This window comes from Protomyctophum bolini (assembly GCF_963924005.1).
Source record: "Protomyctophum bolini genome assembly, chromosome: 17".
Lineage (NCBI taxonomy): Eukaryota > Metazoa > Chordata > Actinopteri > Myctophiformes > Myctophidae > Protomyctophum > Protomyctophum bolini.
In genome coordinates, this window is record NC_137878.1 from 14,305,906 (window position 1) to 14,323,075 (window position 17,170).

The 17,170-nt window shown below is 43.2% G+C and overlaps 1 protein-coding gene across 1 annotated transcript in view; it reads right to left on the reverse strand.

The window, feature by feature from the left end:
- The window catches only part of grin2da (glutamate receptor, ionotropic, N-methyl D-aspartate 2D, a), a gene marked incomplete at its 3' end in the record, with an annotated part of 168,608 nt that overhangs the window by 98,939 nt on the left and 52,499 nt on the right, over positions 1 to 17,170 (reverse strand). The window contains exon 5 of the mRNA XM_080787099.1: positions 7,517 to 7,657. Within this exon, the coding sequence (XP_080643225.1) occupies positions 7,517 to 7,657 (141 nt within the window). The remainder of the gene's footprint in view (positions 1 to 7,516; positions 7,658 to 17,170) is intronic.

Below are 17,170 nucleotides of genomic sequence, written 5' to 3' on the forward strand. Positions count from 1 at the left end.
GCAACAAATCAGAAATCCTTCTCATCTGCCCTAACTCTCTCACCAGCTCCACCCAGAACTTCACCCTCAACATCGATGGCTCCACTGTTACAACCTCCCCCCACATCCGTAACCTTGGTGTCACATTTGACTCCACCCTCTCATTCCTCCCCCACATAAACCAGATCACCAAAACCGCCTTCTTCCACCTCAGGAATATGATAATATCGCCCGTCTCCGGCCCTCTCTGACCTTCCCTGCTGCCGAAACCCTCATCCACGCATTCATCGCATCCCGGATTGACTACTGCAACAGTATCCTCAATGGCACCACCTCCACACTAGCCTGTGTTTACACAATAGCCTCAAAAATAGTCATAAGAAACGGTAGAAAAACAATGTTTGTGTTTACACTCTAGGTTCTTTACACAAACAATTAAAACTATAGGCGGTAGTAGAAAATACAATGTTTGTGTTTACACAAACATTGTAAATAAAATCTTGAAAATGTTTGAATATGTTTGACACTTTGGAACACCACACATCTTGTATGGGGTCCTTGTAACAGAATGTTTGCAGATGGGAGTCCGTGGCAAAATTCACATTCATTTGGGGGACCTTGACAAGCTGAAGTTTGAGGACTACAACTGTTCAAGATCACAGCAGTGAAACCAAACATGGACTCCCTGCTGCCTGCCTGTGCTCACCTCATCTGCCTGCTCAGGGTCACCTGGCGTGCCTGCATGCTCCTCTCACCTGCCAATCCTCCAGAGCTATAATCCTCTGCCAGCCAGCCTCAGATCTGCTCTGCCATGCCCCATCCATCCATCCATCTCACTTCAGCTCAGACACACAACCGTTGCCTCTCTAGAATACTAGACTAGACTAGGTAGAATTACTACTACTGTTGAAGACAAGAAGAGCAGAGTGGAGATGATGACAGAAAATGGCTTGGGGAGAGGAAGAATATCTATCACAGAGAGAGAGATAGAGAGAGACAGACACGACACTCCTCCGCTCCAGATGAGCAGTTGCCCCACCAACCTCCTCTGTTCTGTGCTCTGTCTTTCAGTTATTTTGTTGTTATTCTTTGTACTGTATGTTTCATTCCATCATTCAGCCACAGCCCCTTTGTTTTGGTGCATGCGTGCGTGTGTGCGTGCGGGCGTGCATGCGTGTGTGTGTTTTGCAGACACCCTTATTGAATTACAATTGACTTGTACTCTTCATATCCTGTCTCTGTTCCATCAACGTCCTCTCTGTTTTCAATTTAACCACAGTCAGCATAGATGAAAAATACAATAAATAAATACAATAAAAAAGAACAAATACTTTCATTCATTCATCCATCCATCTTCAACCGCTTATCCGTATTCCTTTGAATACTTAATTGCAATTCATCCATCCAATGACTTCAGCGATCAGAAAACCCATAAGAAATGTCTTCAGCTCAACTGAGGATACAAGGAGCATCTTCTCCTCCACACAGCCTTGCTTCCTGTTACAGATAGTTTATAGACCTAGATCTGTCCTTGTCCCTTGTTCATTTTACGCCCATATACAGAGATCACTGATGTCATCGGTATGCCCATATATGGGCATGCCCCCTTTTGGCCCTCATGTGGCACTGCCGACCAAACTAATATGCCCATATCTGTACCTGTCAGGTTCAGGTTTATTGTCTCCACCAGGCCGAAGGCATGGGGAGAGAGTATGTTTTGCACTCTGTCCGTCCGTCCGTCCGTCCGTCTGTGTGTCCGTCCGTCCGTGAACAGCTAATCTCCGTCACCGTTAACCCAGTCGATGCCAAATTTTGCACACACACACTCCTTGGATGCCAACGATGAGCCTGTGCCCCAACATTTCCAGAACGGCCTGTTATAGCGCCACCAGGAGGCCGACTTTTGAAAAACTAATTTTTTAATATTACACACTATCTCTATAGTCATGTGTTCAAGATGGATCTGTCCGATATTTTTTATTACATCCTAATTGGCTAACATTGGCTTTCAAAGTTTGCAGTTTTGAAACAAAAAGCCTCAAATCATAGCGCCACCAATGTGGATTTTTGCAAAACACCATTTTGGAACAAAATGCCTCAAATCATCCAATTGCCATCAATGGTGTAAGAACAAATGGCACCCTTTTCACATTGGCCTATTATAGCGCCACCAGGAGGCCACAACCTGACCTGGCCTGGTGGAGACCTGTGCCCTGAGGGGCACTTTTTCTAGTTTATCATATGTATAAATACAGAGTATAGATACAATTAAATTATTTATACACCAGTGTAAACAGTCAGTCCCTTTTATTTCCAATATGCTGATCGCTAACTGCAACCTTTATTGTGAAATGGAGGCCGGTTGTGTCTCAGCTTAAGGAAATTATTGTTTGTCAAGCAATCAGGCCTGTTGCATGAGTCATGACACACCCACATGCATGCGTCACGTTTGTATCGGCAGTGCATGTGCATACCGGGATGTACATGAAGATTACATGTGTTTTTCTTTCTGCATACAATGCATAGTGCATTTCAGTCCAGTCCAACTCAATGTTCCAGTTGTGCAGTGCCGCGGGAGTGACTTTACACCGCTTTGCGAGGAATAAAGGGCACCAAATGGGTTTAATGGTTAACATTGACTAAAGACTAAATAGGTTGTTCTCCTCAGTAATATTTTATACGCTGATTAATGGCTTAGATGACATTCACATCACTCAAAGGGCAGCCCGTCTTTATCCCAGGCCGATGTACTGCTTGCTTGTTGGCCGTTTCCCAACAGGTTCCTTACTGCGATTTACAATTTAGACAATTTCAACATTTGGCATTTAGAAGACACTCTTATCCAGAGTGACTTACAACGTGCAAAGTTACAAAGTGCAAGATCACTGTAAATGCCATGAACCCTATTAAAGAAAACATGGGGAAATAAATACTAACACGATTAGAGTGTTAACGGGTGGAAATTAACCGCATCTGTCCGAAACTTTTCAGGATTCAAATAAAAAAAGTAGCAAATCTACAAGCTCAAAACGCATCGTGCCACGTATCGAGCATGTGGATCTGCTACTGTTTGATACTTTTCTGTAACACTGTGCCGTTAATTTACGAAAAAACACAAACTGTTAAAATATGGATATAAGAGGTGTCTTCCCGCCAGCAACAATATTTTATTAACTAGCATCTAGAGCAGGGAATACGAGCGGAGCTCCCCGCCGCTCCCCCCTCACACCTTGATTTGCACACCTCTATGATTAAAAATGTGTCGGCCTCACAGGCCTTTTTCAGGGCAAGAAGCCTGCTTTTTATACACCTTAGGTACATTTGCATTGTTTTATATCTTGACATTTTCCTTTTCTTGTGATGTTCTATTTTGTAACAGCAATTTATGGGACCGTTTTTCTTTTTAGTATTCTGTCAGAACATAACTTGTCTATCATGCCACCCACAACTAGAATGCAGGCGAGCAGGCATCTCATAATAAACAGAGAGAGAAATGTCACTGCACGTGAATGGATCAATTAGAATACCGTCTCTTTCCTTCCTGCCTGCAGCATTCCATCCACCTCCCCCTCTTTGTTCTGTGCCCTCTCTGCTTAAACTGTAGAAATGCAGACAGGAATTTGAATATTTTATGCTGTTGTCGCTAGAAATTCTAGCGACTATCACGCAACGCGATCAGAGGTGCTCGGCGCTTTGTTCTAACACTAAACTGCACTATGGCAGAAAAAGCCATTCCATTCCTCTATTCTTCATGCAGTTATTCCTCGGTATCGTCGTCCCCTGATACAGCAAATGGCGGCGCTCCAACTTGTAATCATGGTTATTCATGACTGTTAACGAATCCTCATGTTTGCACTTATAGCGTTTCACTCTGCATAATATGGGGAGTTGGCTGATTGCTGAAGATTTAAATTTAAAATGTGTCACCTCACCGGCATTGCACAAACTGTAGGCTATGCGAGAGGGAGAGAAGATGCTAGACACAACACTTCCCTGGAAATGGAAGGATGAAAGATGCATTGACATGTATTTCATCAGTAGCACTGGCAGTGGTAAAACTAGCAACATAATGATCTACTATAGCTTCGGGACCGTCGGGTGGCACAGCAGAGTAGCTGCCCGCCGGTGGTGGAAAAAGGTACTCGCGTGTTTTTTCTTCAGTAAAAGTATCAGTACCACAAAATACACTGTTGCAAGTGAAAGTTCGTTATTCAAAATGTACCCGAGTAAAAGTACTCATAGTACCAAAAGTAAAAGTACTTAATATGCAGAATGTCCCATTTCACAAGTTTTCAAAAGTCTAAAATGCATAAAAGTGTATAAAATAACAGATCTAGAAGCTCACAACGCATCACACCGCACGTTGTGAGCTTGTAGGGCTGAAGTAGTTAATGTATGTTTTGTAATAAAAAATCAACAAAGTATATTAACTAAAGTTTTCAAATAATTGTAGTGGCGTATAAAGTACAATATTCACCTCTGAGATGTAGTGGAGTAGAAGTACAATAGATGAAGAAAAATCTAAGTTATTAGTTATGTAGAACTGGTGGATTCCGCTTCCTGATTTTTGGGGATAGGGAAACTGAAGGGAAAGTTTCAGAATAAAAGCTCCCTGAATCCGGCTGGCACCACAGTGAGAGTGCTGGAGGACTTTAGTGGCACTGTGTCATCAGTGTGTTTATAATCATACACAGCAATACCAGCCAGAGCTTCATACAGTCCTCTGTGTAAATTAACTTCACATTAAACATCCAATATACCCTGGAACAGATCATTACTTTTTGGGTTTCAATATTTCATGCTGCAATACAACCAGGTGATTATTTTTATATGTTCCCAAAGACCTGCAGTCTTTGGGAACACATTATACTGAGTGCCTGAGTGGACTATAAAACTGCACTGCTAATTAGGGTAGTCCTTTCTCATCATTGAGCGGTAGATCCGGATGTGGTCCGCCAACACACACAGTGTAAGTAACAAAAGTAACATCCGGTCGTGGGTTTTGGCTCTTCAAAATAGTCGTAAAACAGGGGGAAATCCAGCTTGAATTACAGCAAATTCATTAATCCTGGCAGCCAAACTGTTTTTTAAATATCTTAGCTGACTCAAGCTGAGTGAAAATTGCCGATCTAACAAGCTCACAATGTTTTGCAGGTGATGCAATGTGATGCACTGTCCCTCTCACAGGGGTCTAGCGGCGCAGTAACATTACAGTCTATATGATTTGTATCAATATTAAAAGTTGTCAAAAGACTGTACTGGAGTAACAAGTACAATGAAGTATCGAAAAAATATATATCTCAAGTACCTACTGTATAGTACTTGAGTAAATGTTCTTAGTCCACTGCTGATAACACCATGCCACACCACTTTTTGAAGTGCCATTGTCTCCCTGCTTGGACCATCATTATGTAATGAGAGTCCTTTAGTACATAAAGATAAAAGTAAAGTGTGTGTGCATATTAGTTAGGGAAAGTTAGTCAAATGTGTGACCAATCTGCAAAATGAATGCTTACCCATAGCTTTCTTCACAGATGTGTGCATAAAGGTGTCTAGTATCACCTCTCAATTTGTTCCAACCCAAATTTGTGACAACTGTTGAAAGTTGGGGTAACATTAACAACCTATACAGTAAACTAGGGGGTTTTCATGATCCTAAATCCCCCCCACACACACACACACACACACACACACACACACGCCATACCAAGGACTGTCACTCTTGACTGCAGCGACGCGAGTCCCACCAAGTGGAGTGGCAGACAGAGTGATAGACGGCCAACGCTGACAAATGAGCCGATTGAGAGGCTGGCGCTTCAGAGCGTGACAGAGTGCTCAGGACGGGAAGAGAAAAGATCTGGCCCCAAAATGTATCTCTTCACCTTCACAAGATAACGGATTAGAGAACACAAGGTTACAGTGTCTCACTGTATACCGTCCTAAAACTAAATAGTGACCAGTTCAATGAGTGCAATGTGAAAGAAAGTGACAGTGTTCACAGTGGATTTCTTGTTTACAATAACCATAACCCAAGACTGCCATTGGAGGTCATGTCCTTGATACATCTAATATTCTTATTCTTAAAGTTATGTTACGGTAGATAAGAGGTTTCTGCCACGATACATTGTGTTTGATCCTGCTGGTGTGTGTCCATAAGAGCTTTCTATACAGTTACACTGCACAGGTCTTGTCAAAGCGTATATATTACCCATGAACCATGACCTGCTCGCAAGAGCAGAGGACGAGGGAGGAACGATGCCATGCCGCCGAACCCTTCACTTATTTCATTAGTGTCGTCCAGACTAAATATGGTTGGAAATTCAAACAGACTGATCGAGACGGGTTGTTTCTTTTCCTGCATAGTGCAGGGCAGCTGTACAGGCATTGTATGCTGTTATTCTGTATGGACACTGGACAGTGCTTCTTAATTGTTTTATTTTTCTTGACTTCTATTGCTGAATACGACAGCACTGTCTTTCCTTACACTTTACCTCTCCACCTGGAACTCTGACTATAACTCTTAATTAATGGCTGTGCTGCCTCTGGGTGACTGATTTCTATCTCCATTTAACTTTTTGTAATTTAATGCCCTACTTGATCATACTATTACTACAGTGTCACCTGTGTCAGACGAGACACATTGAGCTTGTGGATCTGCTACTTTTGAGTTCTGATGCTTTTGAACTTCTGAAAAGTAACAGTTTTGGACATAATGTTTCCACCTCAACAACATCCACAACAAATCTCTTTTATACATTCCCCTCAGCTTGCATATTTCATCTCCACTCGTCTCATCACATGCTCGCAGCATACAGTACACTGTGACTCCCCCAGTGGCGGAGCCAGAATGTCTTTGTGGGGTACTAGGCTTGGAATCGGGTATGAGCCAGGCAGTGCAATCCTGGCGCATGCAATAAATTATATTTCAGTTACCTGAAATAATAATAAGCGGTCTACATATTTATTTCGGTTTTTCCACCTTTTAGCTCAGATATTACAATAGGCTGTGCGATGAATACCACCCTACTTTGATATGACTTACGCAATCAATCACCATACAACAACAGGCAATACAAATTACACAGCAACAGGCCAATACAAAACAAATGAGAGATGTATCAAGTTCAAGCAACCAGTCAAGGTGATTATTGCTGTTCATTGCTGATCTATCCTCTGTTTGATGTGATTGATGAATCAAGCGTGTTGTTTAAGCTTGAGCGATTGCAACGTCATACAGTAAATCACATGGATTGACCCTTTGAAAGTTCTTTCTTGCCAAAGTGTCAGATCCATGTAGAAAAGAGGCCGACGCTATGACAGCAAGCCATTATTTTTCTGTGGCGTGTACCTGCCCCCTCTCTCACTGACACAACATTAAACGTAATGGATCTCATAACACAACAGTCGCTGCATGCATTTTGGTTCTCTGCAGACAAGGTGGATGAATATTGTGGCGGGGGAACTGTACAGAAGTTCAAAGGCACCATTTCATCTCCTCTCATTTTTCCCAGCCTGCCCACCTGCCGGCTTGGCTCACCTGATTCTGTCTGGCACTCTGTGGGTCTGGTTGCCGTCCGTCTGGCAGTTGCCGGCGTACTGGCCACGGCTGCCGGGCCCCTGGTCCCTGCGGAGCGCCATGGCCCCATGGGTCAGCACCGACACGCCCTTGGCAATACGTCTGCAGAGGGGGGGGATAAAAATGTCTTTCATCAATACAGGTAGTAAGAGAGCATGGGTGGAGACAGACAGAGAGAGAGGTTTATGACTCATTTCCCTCATGGCTTATTTGAAGCCAGGCTATACAAACAGTCAAAGCTCCATTTGAGATGCGTTGCCACAATATAATGTCTGGCATCAAATATTTATGTCAGTGGTTCCTTGGGTGGATTTTTCCATTTGTTTTCATTTGTACACTCTCAGAGTAATGTGGGGGGGGGGCTCTATTCGGTCAAAATCAGCATAATGGTGAAGTTACCGCCACCATCAGGACTGGGTCTCTAATACTATAGGATTACCGTGTTAAAATGAGATAGTTGTATCTCACAGATTTTTCTATTGGCATTAAAATGATGAATTCAAAATATGAAAAGGCACTGAAAAGCTGCTATTGGGGTGGCAGTCCAATAATTGCAATTAACAATTTATTAATTTCTATTAGCCGTGTAATAATCAGGATAATTATCATGATTCATTAATCATTATTGACAGGGTGAGTAGACCGTATTTGACAAGCTATATTGAGCTTGTTGCACTAAAGAATTATTATTATTTTCTATCAATGACACAATGTCCATGAATTCAAGGCTTCATGAGGTGTGCAATTGATAGAAAATAAGTAGTTTTTGGGGTTTTCAGCTAACATCAATAGAATAACAGCTCACGATCACCATGCCCAGAAATTAATTTCACAACTGGGGATGTATCAGACTGAGCTAAAAATAAAATAAAGTGTCCTGTAAAGCATGCAGCGGGAGAGACAAATGGTTCATCATCTTGACAGCCCTAGATGGCTGCTGGACAGTGAAGCCCAGGGAAACAGGGACAGGATGTCCATAGGATATTCACTCAGAGGTGAATTCAGTCCTGATATAATACTGTAACGTATTTACATGAGTGGTGGAAAGACCACTTCACCCTTATCTTCATATAACTGCTCCTTACAAATACTCATTATAAAGTGGTACCACTTTTGTCAAATTGGTCTGTACATGTATCTCAGAGGCGTCTCAGAGGAGGGCTGTGGACAGTTCAGAAAGCCGCCTACCAGTGACATCATCGATTCCCAGCCAATACTAGGTCAGCTTTTATTACATGCATGAAATGAAATCAGCCTGTGACTGATTCGTTTTTTTTCACAGATGACTCACAAATTTCTTGTTAGAGTCTCGACTCATGTAAATCAACAAAGAGTCCTGAAAATACTATAGCCTCAGTGCTAGTACAATGTCATTTCGACTATATGCATGCACTTCCTGGTATTCTAGCACCCCTATAACCCAAAACAAAGCTACAGACCTCTCAAAAATAAATGATTTGATTACTCCTTAAACTAACATCCCAGAACTCATCTTCATCTGCTGTAGCTCCCAGCCCATTTTCTTAGTCTAAAGTGGCTTCTAGTCGAACCCCTACTACTGTACTTGATCATACTACAGCGTCGCACAAGGTCGAAATGCCGTGCGTCACTTAAACCTTTTGAGCTTGTAGATCTGCTACTTTTGCTGTTTTTTTTATTTGAATCCTGAAAAGTAACAGTTTTGGACCAACCCGACAGACGATAATGTAGTGAATTAATTTGAAGGAATTTCATGTTATGTGACGTCACATGTGACCTTGAGTGTTTCCCTTTGACCACCTACTTCTACTCAGTTCATAGTTGAGTCCAAGTGGATGTTTGTGCCAAATGTCATGAGATTCACCTCAAGGCGTTAGTGAGATATTGTCTTCACAAGGTTGATGGGAGAGACATGAGTACTGTACACTAACAGTATTGTACACACATACAGACTGATGAACAAACGGACAAACAACCCAGAAGCATAATGTCTCCAGCAATGGAGGCAAAAGAACAACAGTCAAACAGTGTAGCCATTTTCACAAAGATGGCATTTGCATGTCAAAGGCTTCAAGCCCAGCAGGACTAGGCTGGTGGTGAAATCACAATGTTCAAAATGTAGTGAGACACATTTCTCCAAAGATTTCTTTCAACAGCAAATTCCCAAACACATTAAAAAACAGCCAGTAAATATGACATTCACCCACAGCTTCCCATCCATCACTCTTTTCATCCAGTGATGGGTTTGTTTTATTGATGCCAGGGATACAGCTGGCCATTACATTTATAATATATTAATTTACTTGCAGTATTTTTCTTTGATAATCTAAAGCGCAATAACTAATTTACATGCTGTGCCAGGATACGAATTGGCGACAGCTGTTTAGGAGAGGGTACGTTAGCATTTAACCAAAGTGCCTGTGACGGCGGGGGTCATCTCCATATAAGGCATGCCTTATGGGTATACTGCTACATGGTCACTGTGCTTTATGGAGAGCATAAATGCTTAATGCCTTAATGCTTTCTGTACTTTCTGTCCAGAATGGCTGACATCTGCTAAATGTGTACTAGCTGCTTAGTGTGCTAATGACACAACCCAATGAACCAGGGGGAGGGAGGACCCAGGGGGGGAGAGAGAGAGAGACACCTTTATTTAATATTTTGTGTACACTCAAAAAATCTTCAGGACATTTCTAGAAATTACATGCTTTGGGTACTCACGATAATGTAAAAAAACATTATTTTTAATTTTTATTTATTTTTTGTCTTTCCTTTTCTAAAGAGATAAAACAAGGGACTCTTTCTCAATGCTACACAAGAGGTTCTCATGCCTCCACATCTCAACAAACTGTTCTAGACAGGAAATCAGTTTATAGTAGGCAAACTGGATTCTGAGACGAGCTGCCATCAGTCCTTTTGCCATGAGTTCCGGGTCCCTGCTCCTTGCATTTTGTTCCTCCTGCTCCTAGTGAGCCAGATGCTAATTTGTACCTGCAGTCCCACTCGTCTCTTTTGTGATGCTTTGTACTTTGGCCCAAAAATAAACATTTTATCATTAAAACTGTTAAACTAGCAGTGCAAACAGACTTCTTCCTCCTGACAGAATGGACAACTTCTACTGGCCCTAGAGTCAATGTGTGCCACATGTCTGTTTGTAGGCCCCATGCACTATTCTCCACTGTAGATCCGCTGTGGGTTTCTCCACTGGAGCTTTGTACAGTACATGGACCTCCAGCTGCCCCGTGGGGAGGAGCCTGGTGCAAGCACTTCTGACCACTTTGACTCCTGTACTCCCACCAGTGTGTCCTTGTTGATGACCTTGACACTCACAGCATATAGGGTCTTACTGGACAGTTCACGTATGTCTCCCAGCTTAGGCATTGAAAAAGAGAGGAGTAGACCCTCCTCTTCCTCTCCTTCCTCTACTGCCGCAGAGACCTCTGGATTGGGAGATCCAAACTCCTTTCATTCTGTTCACCCTCAGGTCCTCTTCCCAATGTCTCTCTGAGTGGGCCGGTTAGTGAACAGATCACCTCACTTAACAGACACTGCAGGAACCGAACAGACCTCAGATCAGTCTGCTCACTGAGGTTTTCCGCTGTTTTCCAGCCTCAGATCAGCTAGTTTCACCAGTCCTGCATTTATTAATATTCTTTCAACCGAGGTAGATTTTAGCTTCCTGCTCAGGATAACGGGGTTGTAAAACAGTGAGAGACAGACAGACAGACAGACAGACAGACAGACAGACAGACAGACATGGGTAGGGCTGCAACTATCGATTGTTTTCGTACTGGTTTTTGCTACTTTAGCGTCTACACTGTAGTGTAGAATGACAAAGTAGAAGATTAATTTACGCAAAAAAATATGTTGAAACATGCAGGTTTCTGCCCGACAGCAGTTTCTGCAATTCTAATAACTGGAGCCTGCTGTTGGTGTATTTCAGTGCAGAGTGAAATGAGAACAGACAAATCGAGACAGAGGGCCAGTTTTAGTAAGCCTTCTGCGTCTCATTTTGAATGCATTCTGCAGATAGAAATATGCACGTTATTTATCAAACAGGCGCACCAGCCGGGAAAAAGCAGCATGCTTGTTATCTTAAGCACACCTTGCGGGTCATCTCAAAGTATGCGTCACTCCTGTATGCATAACAAGGGTCTTGCAAAATGACAGGATGAGATACAGTATGTAGCCTATTAATGTTTTATGTGCAAGGTACCCTTTAATCTTCGGAACGGACACTCCAGGTGTTGTTTAACACAGTCCATATCTGGACACCACCGATAAAAATGGTAAATGATGCATTTATATAGCGTCCTTTATCCAGAGGGATTTACAATGTGTGCATCACAGTACATTCATCCACCATTCCACCAGTGGTGGGGGATGAATTCTGTTCTGTTCACCAACCCGTTCATCGTGAGCAGTTAGAAGTTCAGTGTCTTCAAGGACACTTCAACACAGTAACCCACGGGAGGGGGTTGGGTGGCGGAGGTCAGAATCGAGAACGTTACATTTTCCAAAGCAAGGTTTAGGTTTAGGTTTATTTATTTAGCATAAAGTACAAAAAATAGACAATAACATATCAAAGAAACAAAAAAACAATGCAAGGAAAGGAAGAAGCCAGAAGGCTTATATGGAATCCTTTCCTGAAGGAAGAGGTCATAGGTTTAAAAGATTAAAAGCAACACACTCTCACCCCTCAAACGGCCTACCGTGAATTCTATGGACAAATGTGAGCAAACGTTTGGAAGGGGGTACCCTTCCAGTCAGCTGGTGCCATTCTGGGCACGATCAGGGAAATGGGGCCGGGTTTGCGTAAGGACGTGCTGTGATTGGCCAGTGCATTTGTGCAAGGAAGCGCTATGATTGGCCAGTAGCCATTTGAGTGGCAATCGGGGCAAACTCTCTCGCCAGAATAACAGGATTTACAATTCAGTCCATATCAGGTCGCAACTCGAACGGGGCTGAGTCGGCTAAGCCGACGTTCGACAAGGCAACTCGCACGCTTTAGCGTGCTCTGTGGTGTCTCCCGACGGCACCCCTCCCCTCCGTCGCTGTCTAAAACTATACTTTATCCCATACTACTAGTAGGAGGGGAGAGTGGCGTGACCATTTAAGCAAACCCAGCAGGAGGCATACTTTGGTTTGAAATACCATTGGTTAGACATAGCATTTGTCCGACTGGATTAAGCTTTGTTGAGGGGTGCGTTAAGGCCATAGACTGTAAAAAATATGGACAAAGCGTTCCCCGGGTCTAACATGAACGTAAAATGAAGCCCGTCAGTCCTTGAATTGTAAGTCGCCATCTTTCTAGATCCGTTTGGGCCCAGCTGGCCCATTGGCTGGCCCAGACAACGAGGCGGGACTTCCCCCCTTCTTAGTTGGTTTTTATTTTGTCTCGAGTGGGTGGGGAATCCCGATCATAGACTGTAACGGTAGCCACGCCCCTCAGAACATGCGCGACTTTATGGTCATTTTTTTAATAAATGGGACCATAATTTTCCAAAAAGAATATTATGACATTAGAAATGAGACTTTAAACTAGTGACTGGAAGCAGAAAGTATTCATGACCATGTTTATTAAGGTAATACAGTCTAGGTGAAGTTGGGCCCAAATACATGGACTTCTATGGGGCTATGGGGTTTTTTTGGGCCAGCGCCACAACAGGCCTTTATATGAACTTTCAGGAAATGCCGATTTCCTTGTGGCTTCACAAAATATCTGTCTGACTGCCCCCCTGGTTAAGGCGACCAAATTAAGGTTGGTGAGGGGTGAGTTAAAACGACCGGATTAAGGTTGGTGAGGGGTGCGCTTGAGGGGTGCGCTAAGGGTTGGGAGAGGGTCAAGGTTAGGTTTAGGTGTGCTGCCCCATGGGATGTTAGGGTTAGCATTTCCATGCTCACGTCCTGGACACGCAGAAATGCCGTTCTCAAACTCAAGATGATGGTTCTGTTCCAAAAGAGACACCGCCGAGTGAGCCGTCAGGCGAGAGATTCGCCGTGCTGAGCGTTGCAAAGTCTGCTTCAGCCAATGCAGCACTGTTTGAGATTATGTCCCGATATAAGGCAAGTCATCAAATAATGACAAAATATCCCAGATTGAGCCGTTTCAGTGGCCACCTAGCCTCTAACCTGCTGTTATGAGTGGATGTCTGGTCTGCTCCCTATACAGTGGCCCATCAATCACTGGTTAGTTGCGGCTTGTATTTTATAATGAGCAACCTTTTCTTTTCTGTGTATTGTTATGGGGCTTGGTGGTCACTAGAGATAATGCACTGTGCATTTCTGCAAAATGGAAATTGAGACTCTGCTTTTTTATCCCCAAAACATAAATAAAAAGTAAGAATAAACATAACGATAAGCACCATGAATAAAGATAAAAGAAATACTGGATGCGATCAAAATAAAAGTTAGGGTTGGGGAACTTGTCCAAGTCTTTCTTGTCCTAGAGCATATCTTATCTTTAAGCAGCAGTGTCACAAATGTGCAGGTGCAACGTCCAGATACAGATATCTTGTCTTTTAGCAGCTGTGTCACAAAGTGCACAAGCAGAGGCATGAAATATCCTGCATCTATCTTCAGCAGCCGTGCCAAGTCATAAGTTCATAAGAAAAAAGAGTCACTTTCCATTCCATTCCATTATGTGTGTGTGTGTGTGTGTGTGTGTGTGTGTGTGTGTGTGTTGTGGGGTGTCTCTAGGCAACCAGCCATCCATGTTAATATGAGCATCATATTAAAGTCCGTCTTTCTCCTCCTCTATAGGTAACCCGCCGCCCCGGACGAATCTATAGCGATTACAGAGAGAGAGAGAGTTCCACTACCCCGGGGGAATATTGACATGCAGGGAACGAAGTACATGTCAAACCCGGGGATTCTGAGTGTGATTTATATTAGGGCGCACTAAGCCCAGTTAGGGAAAAGGACCCTAACTGACCGCCCGATCCTGCCTGTGTGACAGACGGCAGGGAAGAGGAGGATTTCTAAGACATTCTGAGTTTGCTCTTAATGCCGCACGCCTGAAGCGCACTTATCATAATAAACGGCCGTGGTGGCCCACTCTGATCCTGCCTTGTGTGTTGGTGTCCGCTCAGTGCTCACAATATATATATATTTAACACGTCCTCATTTACGACTCTGACAGTCGGGGGAGGGGGGGGGATCTCTCAAAGCTCTGTGCTACTTACCAGTTTGGTCGAAACATTTCGACCAAAGTTTTCTTGCAATATATGATTAAAGTACATTGATTTCACGCCCTCTGCTCCGTTCATTTTTTTGAGTGCTCGGATCGTTTTCTCTATTTCAACTCTCTCTAGGCCTTGAACCCCTGGGCTGGGAGGCATCTCAAGGCCCTGGGCCCCTGGGGGCTGGGAGGCATCTCAAGGCCCTGGGCCCCTGGGGGCTGGGAGGCATCTCAAGGCCCTGGGCCCCTGGGGGCTGTGAGGCATCTCAAGGCCCTGGGCCCCTGGGGGCTGTGAGGCATCTCAAGGCCCTGGGCCCTTGGGCTGGGAGGCATCTCAAGGCCTCACAAAAACGAGAAAGCTCCCAGTGGCGACCTCAGCCCACCAGCAGGGACGGATTAACCCCCACGCCCCACTCCAGTTTCCTTGAAGGGCCCCCGAGAGCCAAGGGCCCCTGGGCCATGGCCCCACTGGCCCAATGGCTAATTTGGCCCTGCCCACCAGCAGTGCTAATTTTGTCGACTAAAACTATGATGAAAAATGTTTGTCGACTACCTTTCTTCACTGACGAAGTAAAAACGAAGCTATGATGACTAAAACTAAGACTAAATAAATTGTCAATTAAATAAAAACGAAGCTATGATGACTAAAACTAAGACTAAATAAATTGTCAATTTCATCAACAAATTAATATGTTAGGGAGGGACTAGTGGAGAAGAGATCCAGTAGAATTAAGTCATTTTACGTTTGTTAACTCACTTAATGGTATCTAACAATAATAGTCAGTAGCAGCGGGCTTCACAACAGTGGAGGAAAAAGTAGGAGTCTTTGTATTAGAGTAAAAGTATCAATACTGCACTATATAGAAATACTGTTGCTAGAGTTATATAGTTACTTAGATCGGCTATTTTCAAATGGCCAAAATGTATAGGGCTGAAGTGGTTAATGTACTACTGTAATATTAATCCAAATCTACCTAACAACTACTAACCTAAACTGTCAAATAAATGTAGTGGAGTAAAAGTACATACTCAAGTAAAGTGCAAGGACCTCAACATTTTACTTAAGTACAGTACTTAAGTAACTGTACTTTCCACTGCATCATTCTAAACTACGTCCGTCTCCAGACATGGTAACACCCCGCCTACCTCTGATTGGCCTACCGACACTGCCCGTCTTACCAGACTTTCCTCCGATGTGGATAGCTATGGTGACACTGATGCGAGGTTACTCTGTGGTGGGAAATATTAAGTACGGTATTATACAAGGGACAGAGAATGACAGCTTGGCATGCGCGACAGATAACGTTCCAGAATGCAGCCATGTAACTTTTACAGAGGCTTTTTACTAATATTGTTTAGGCCGTTTGCTTTGCTTGAATAATAGTTTGAACACGTACGCTGTAATATGAGTGTTTGTGTTGATTATCGTGAATTTATCTAATTATAGTAAACTAATACTACTATACTATAAGTATAAAGGATAAAGTAGGAAAAGGGACCTTTTTCCAGTACAATAATGTTTCAAGTTTACACATGCAATTACATTAATCAGTGCTGCAGATCAAACAGCAGTGACAAATTAAGAACTTTGCAAAATGTATCAGGTCTCTGAGACCTGATGAAGGCGGGCGTCACCATGGACGGGTCTTTGTCTAGAGACAGACGTAGTTTAGAATCATGCCTTTCCACCACTGCTCCACCCCACACAGTGTGGCCACTCACTTGGCCAACGGCCCGCTCAGGGGGCACCATGAAGGGATCAAGCCCCCTGCTGACGGCACAGCTGCCTTGCAAAGTTGACATTCAACACATCAGATGTTTGGCGAAAAATTAAACGGTAACATTCTCTGGCAAATGGGTTGTTGTATGCCCCGTCATCCTGAAAGATTCAAGGTGCATACTGTTCTTTCCAGCTGCTTGGAGTCTAAGCAGATAGATTAGTGACATGCACTCTCTGTAGATACTACTACGCTGCACAAACTACACTGCATAATAAATTCAAACATTTCTCAGCTCCTCGGGCAACATTCCAGACTGTAAACCATATAGAACGCTTTGGGATTCACACATACAGAATGTTTAAGATAAAGAGACAGATAGGGAGAACAATGGAGAGAGCATAAGAGAGAGAGAGAGAGAGAGAGAGGGATGGAAACATTATTCTACAAATTATTCTACAAGTCATTGCTGTCGAGCAGAAACATCTTACTGTACATTATCTCCATATTCTACGTTTGTTTTTTATCGAAAAAAGAAAAAAAAATATATACTACAGGATCAAACAGCTACTGTATAAAACAATTGCAGATCTACAAGCTTGAAATGTAGCGCAAAGCGACGCGTTCTGAGCTTGTCGATCTTTAAAAAGAGAAACTAGCGAGAGAAACACGCCAACGTCAATATTGTCTCCGTCTGGTAGAAACCTTGTATGTCGAAAACTTTGTAATTTTCAGGAT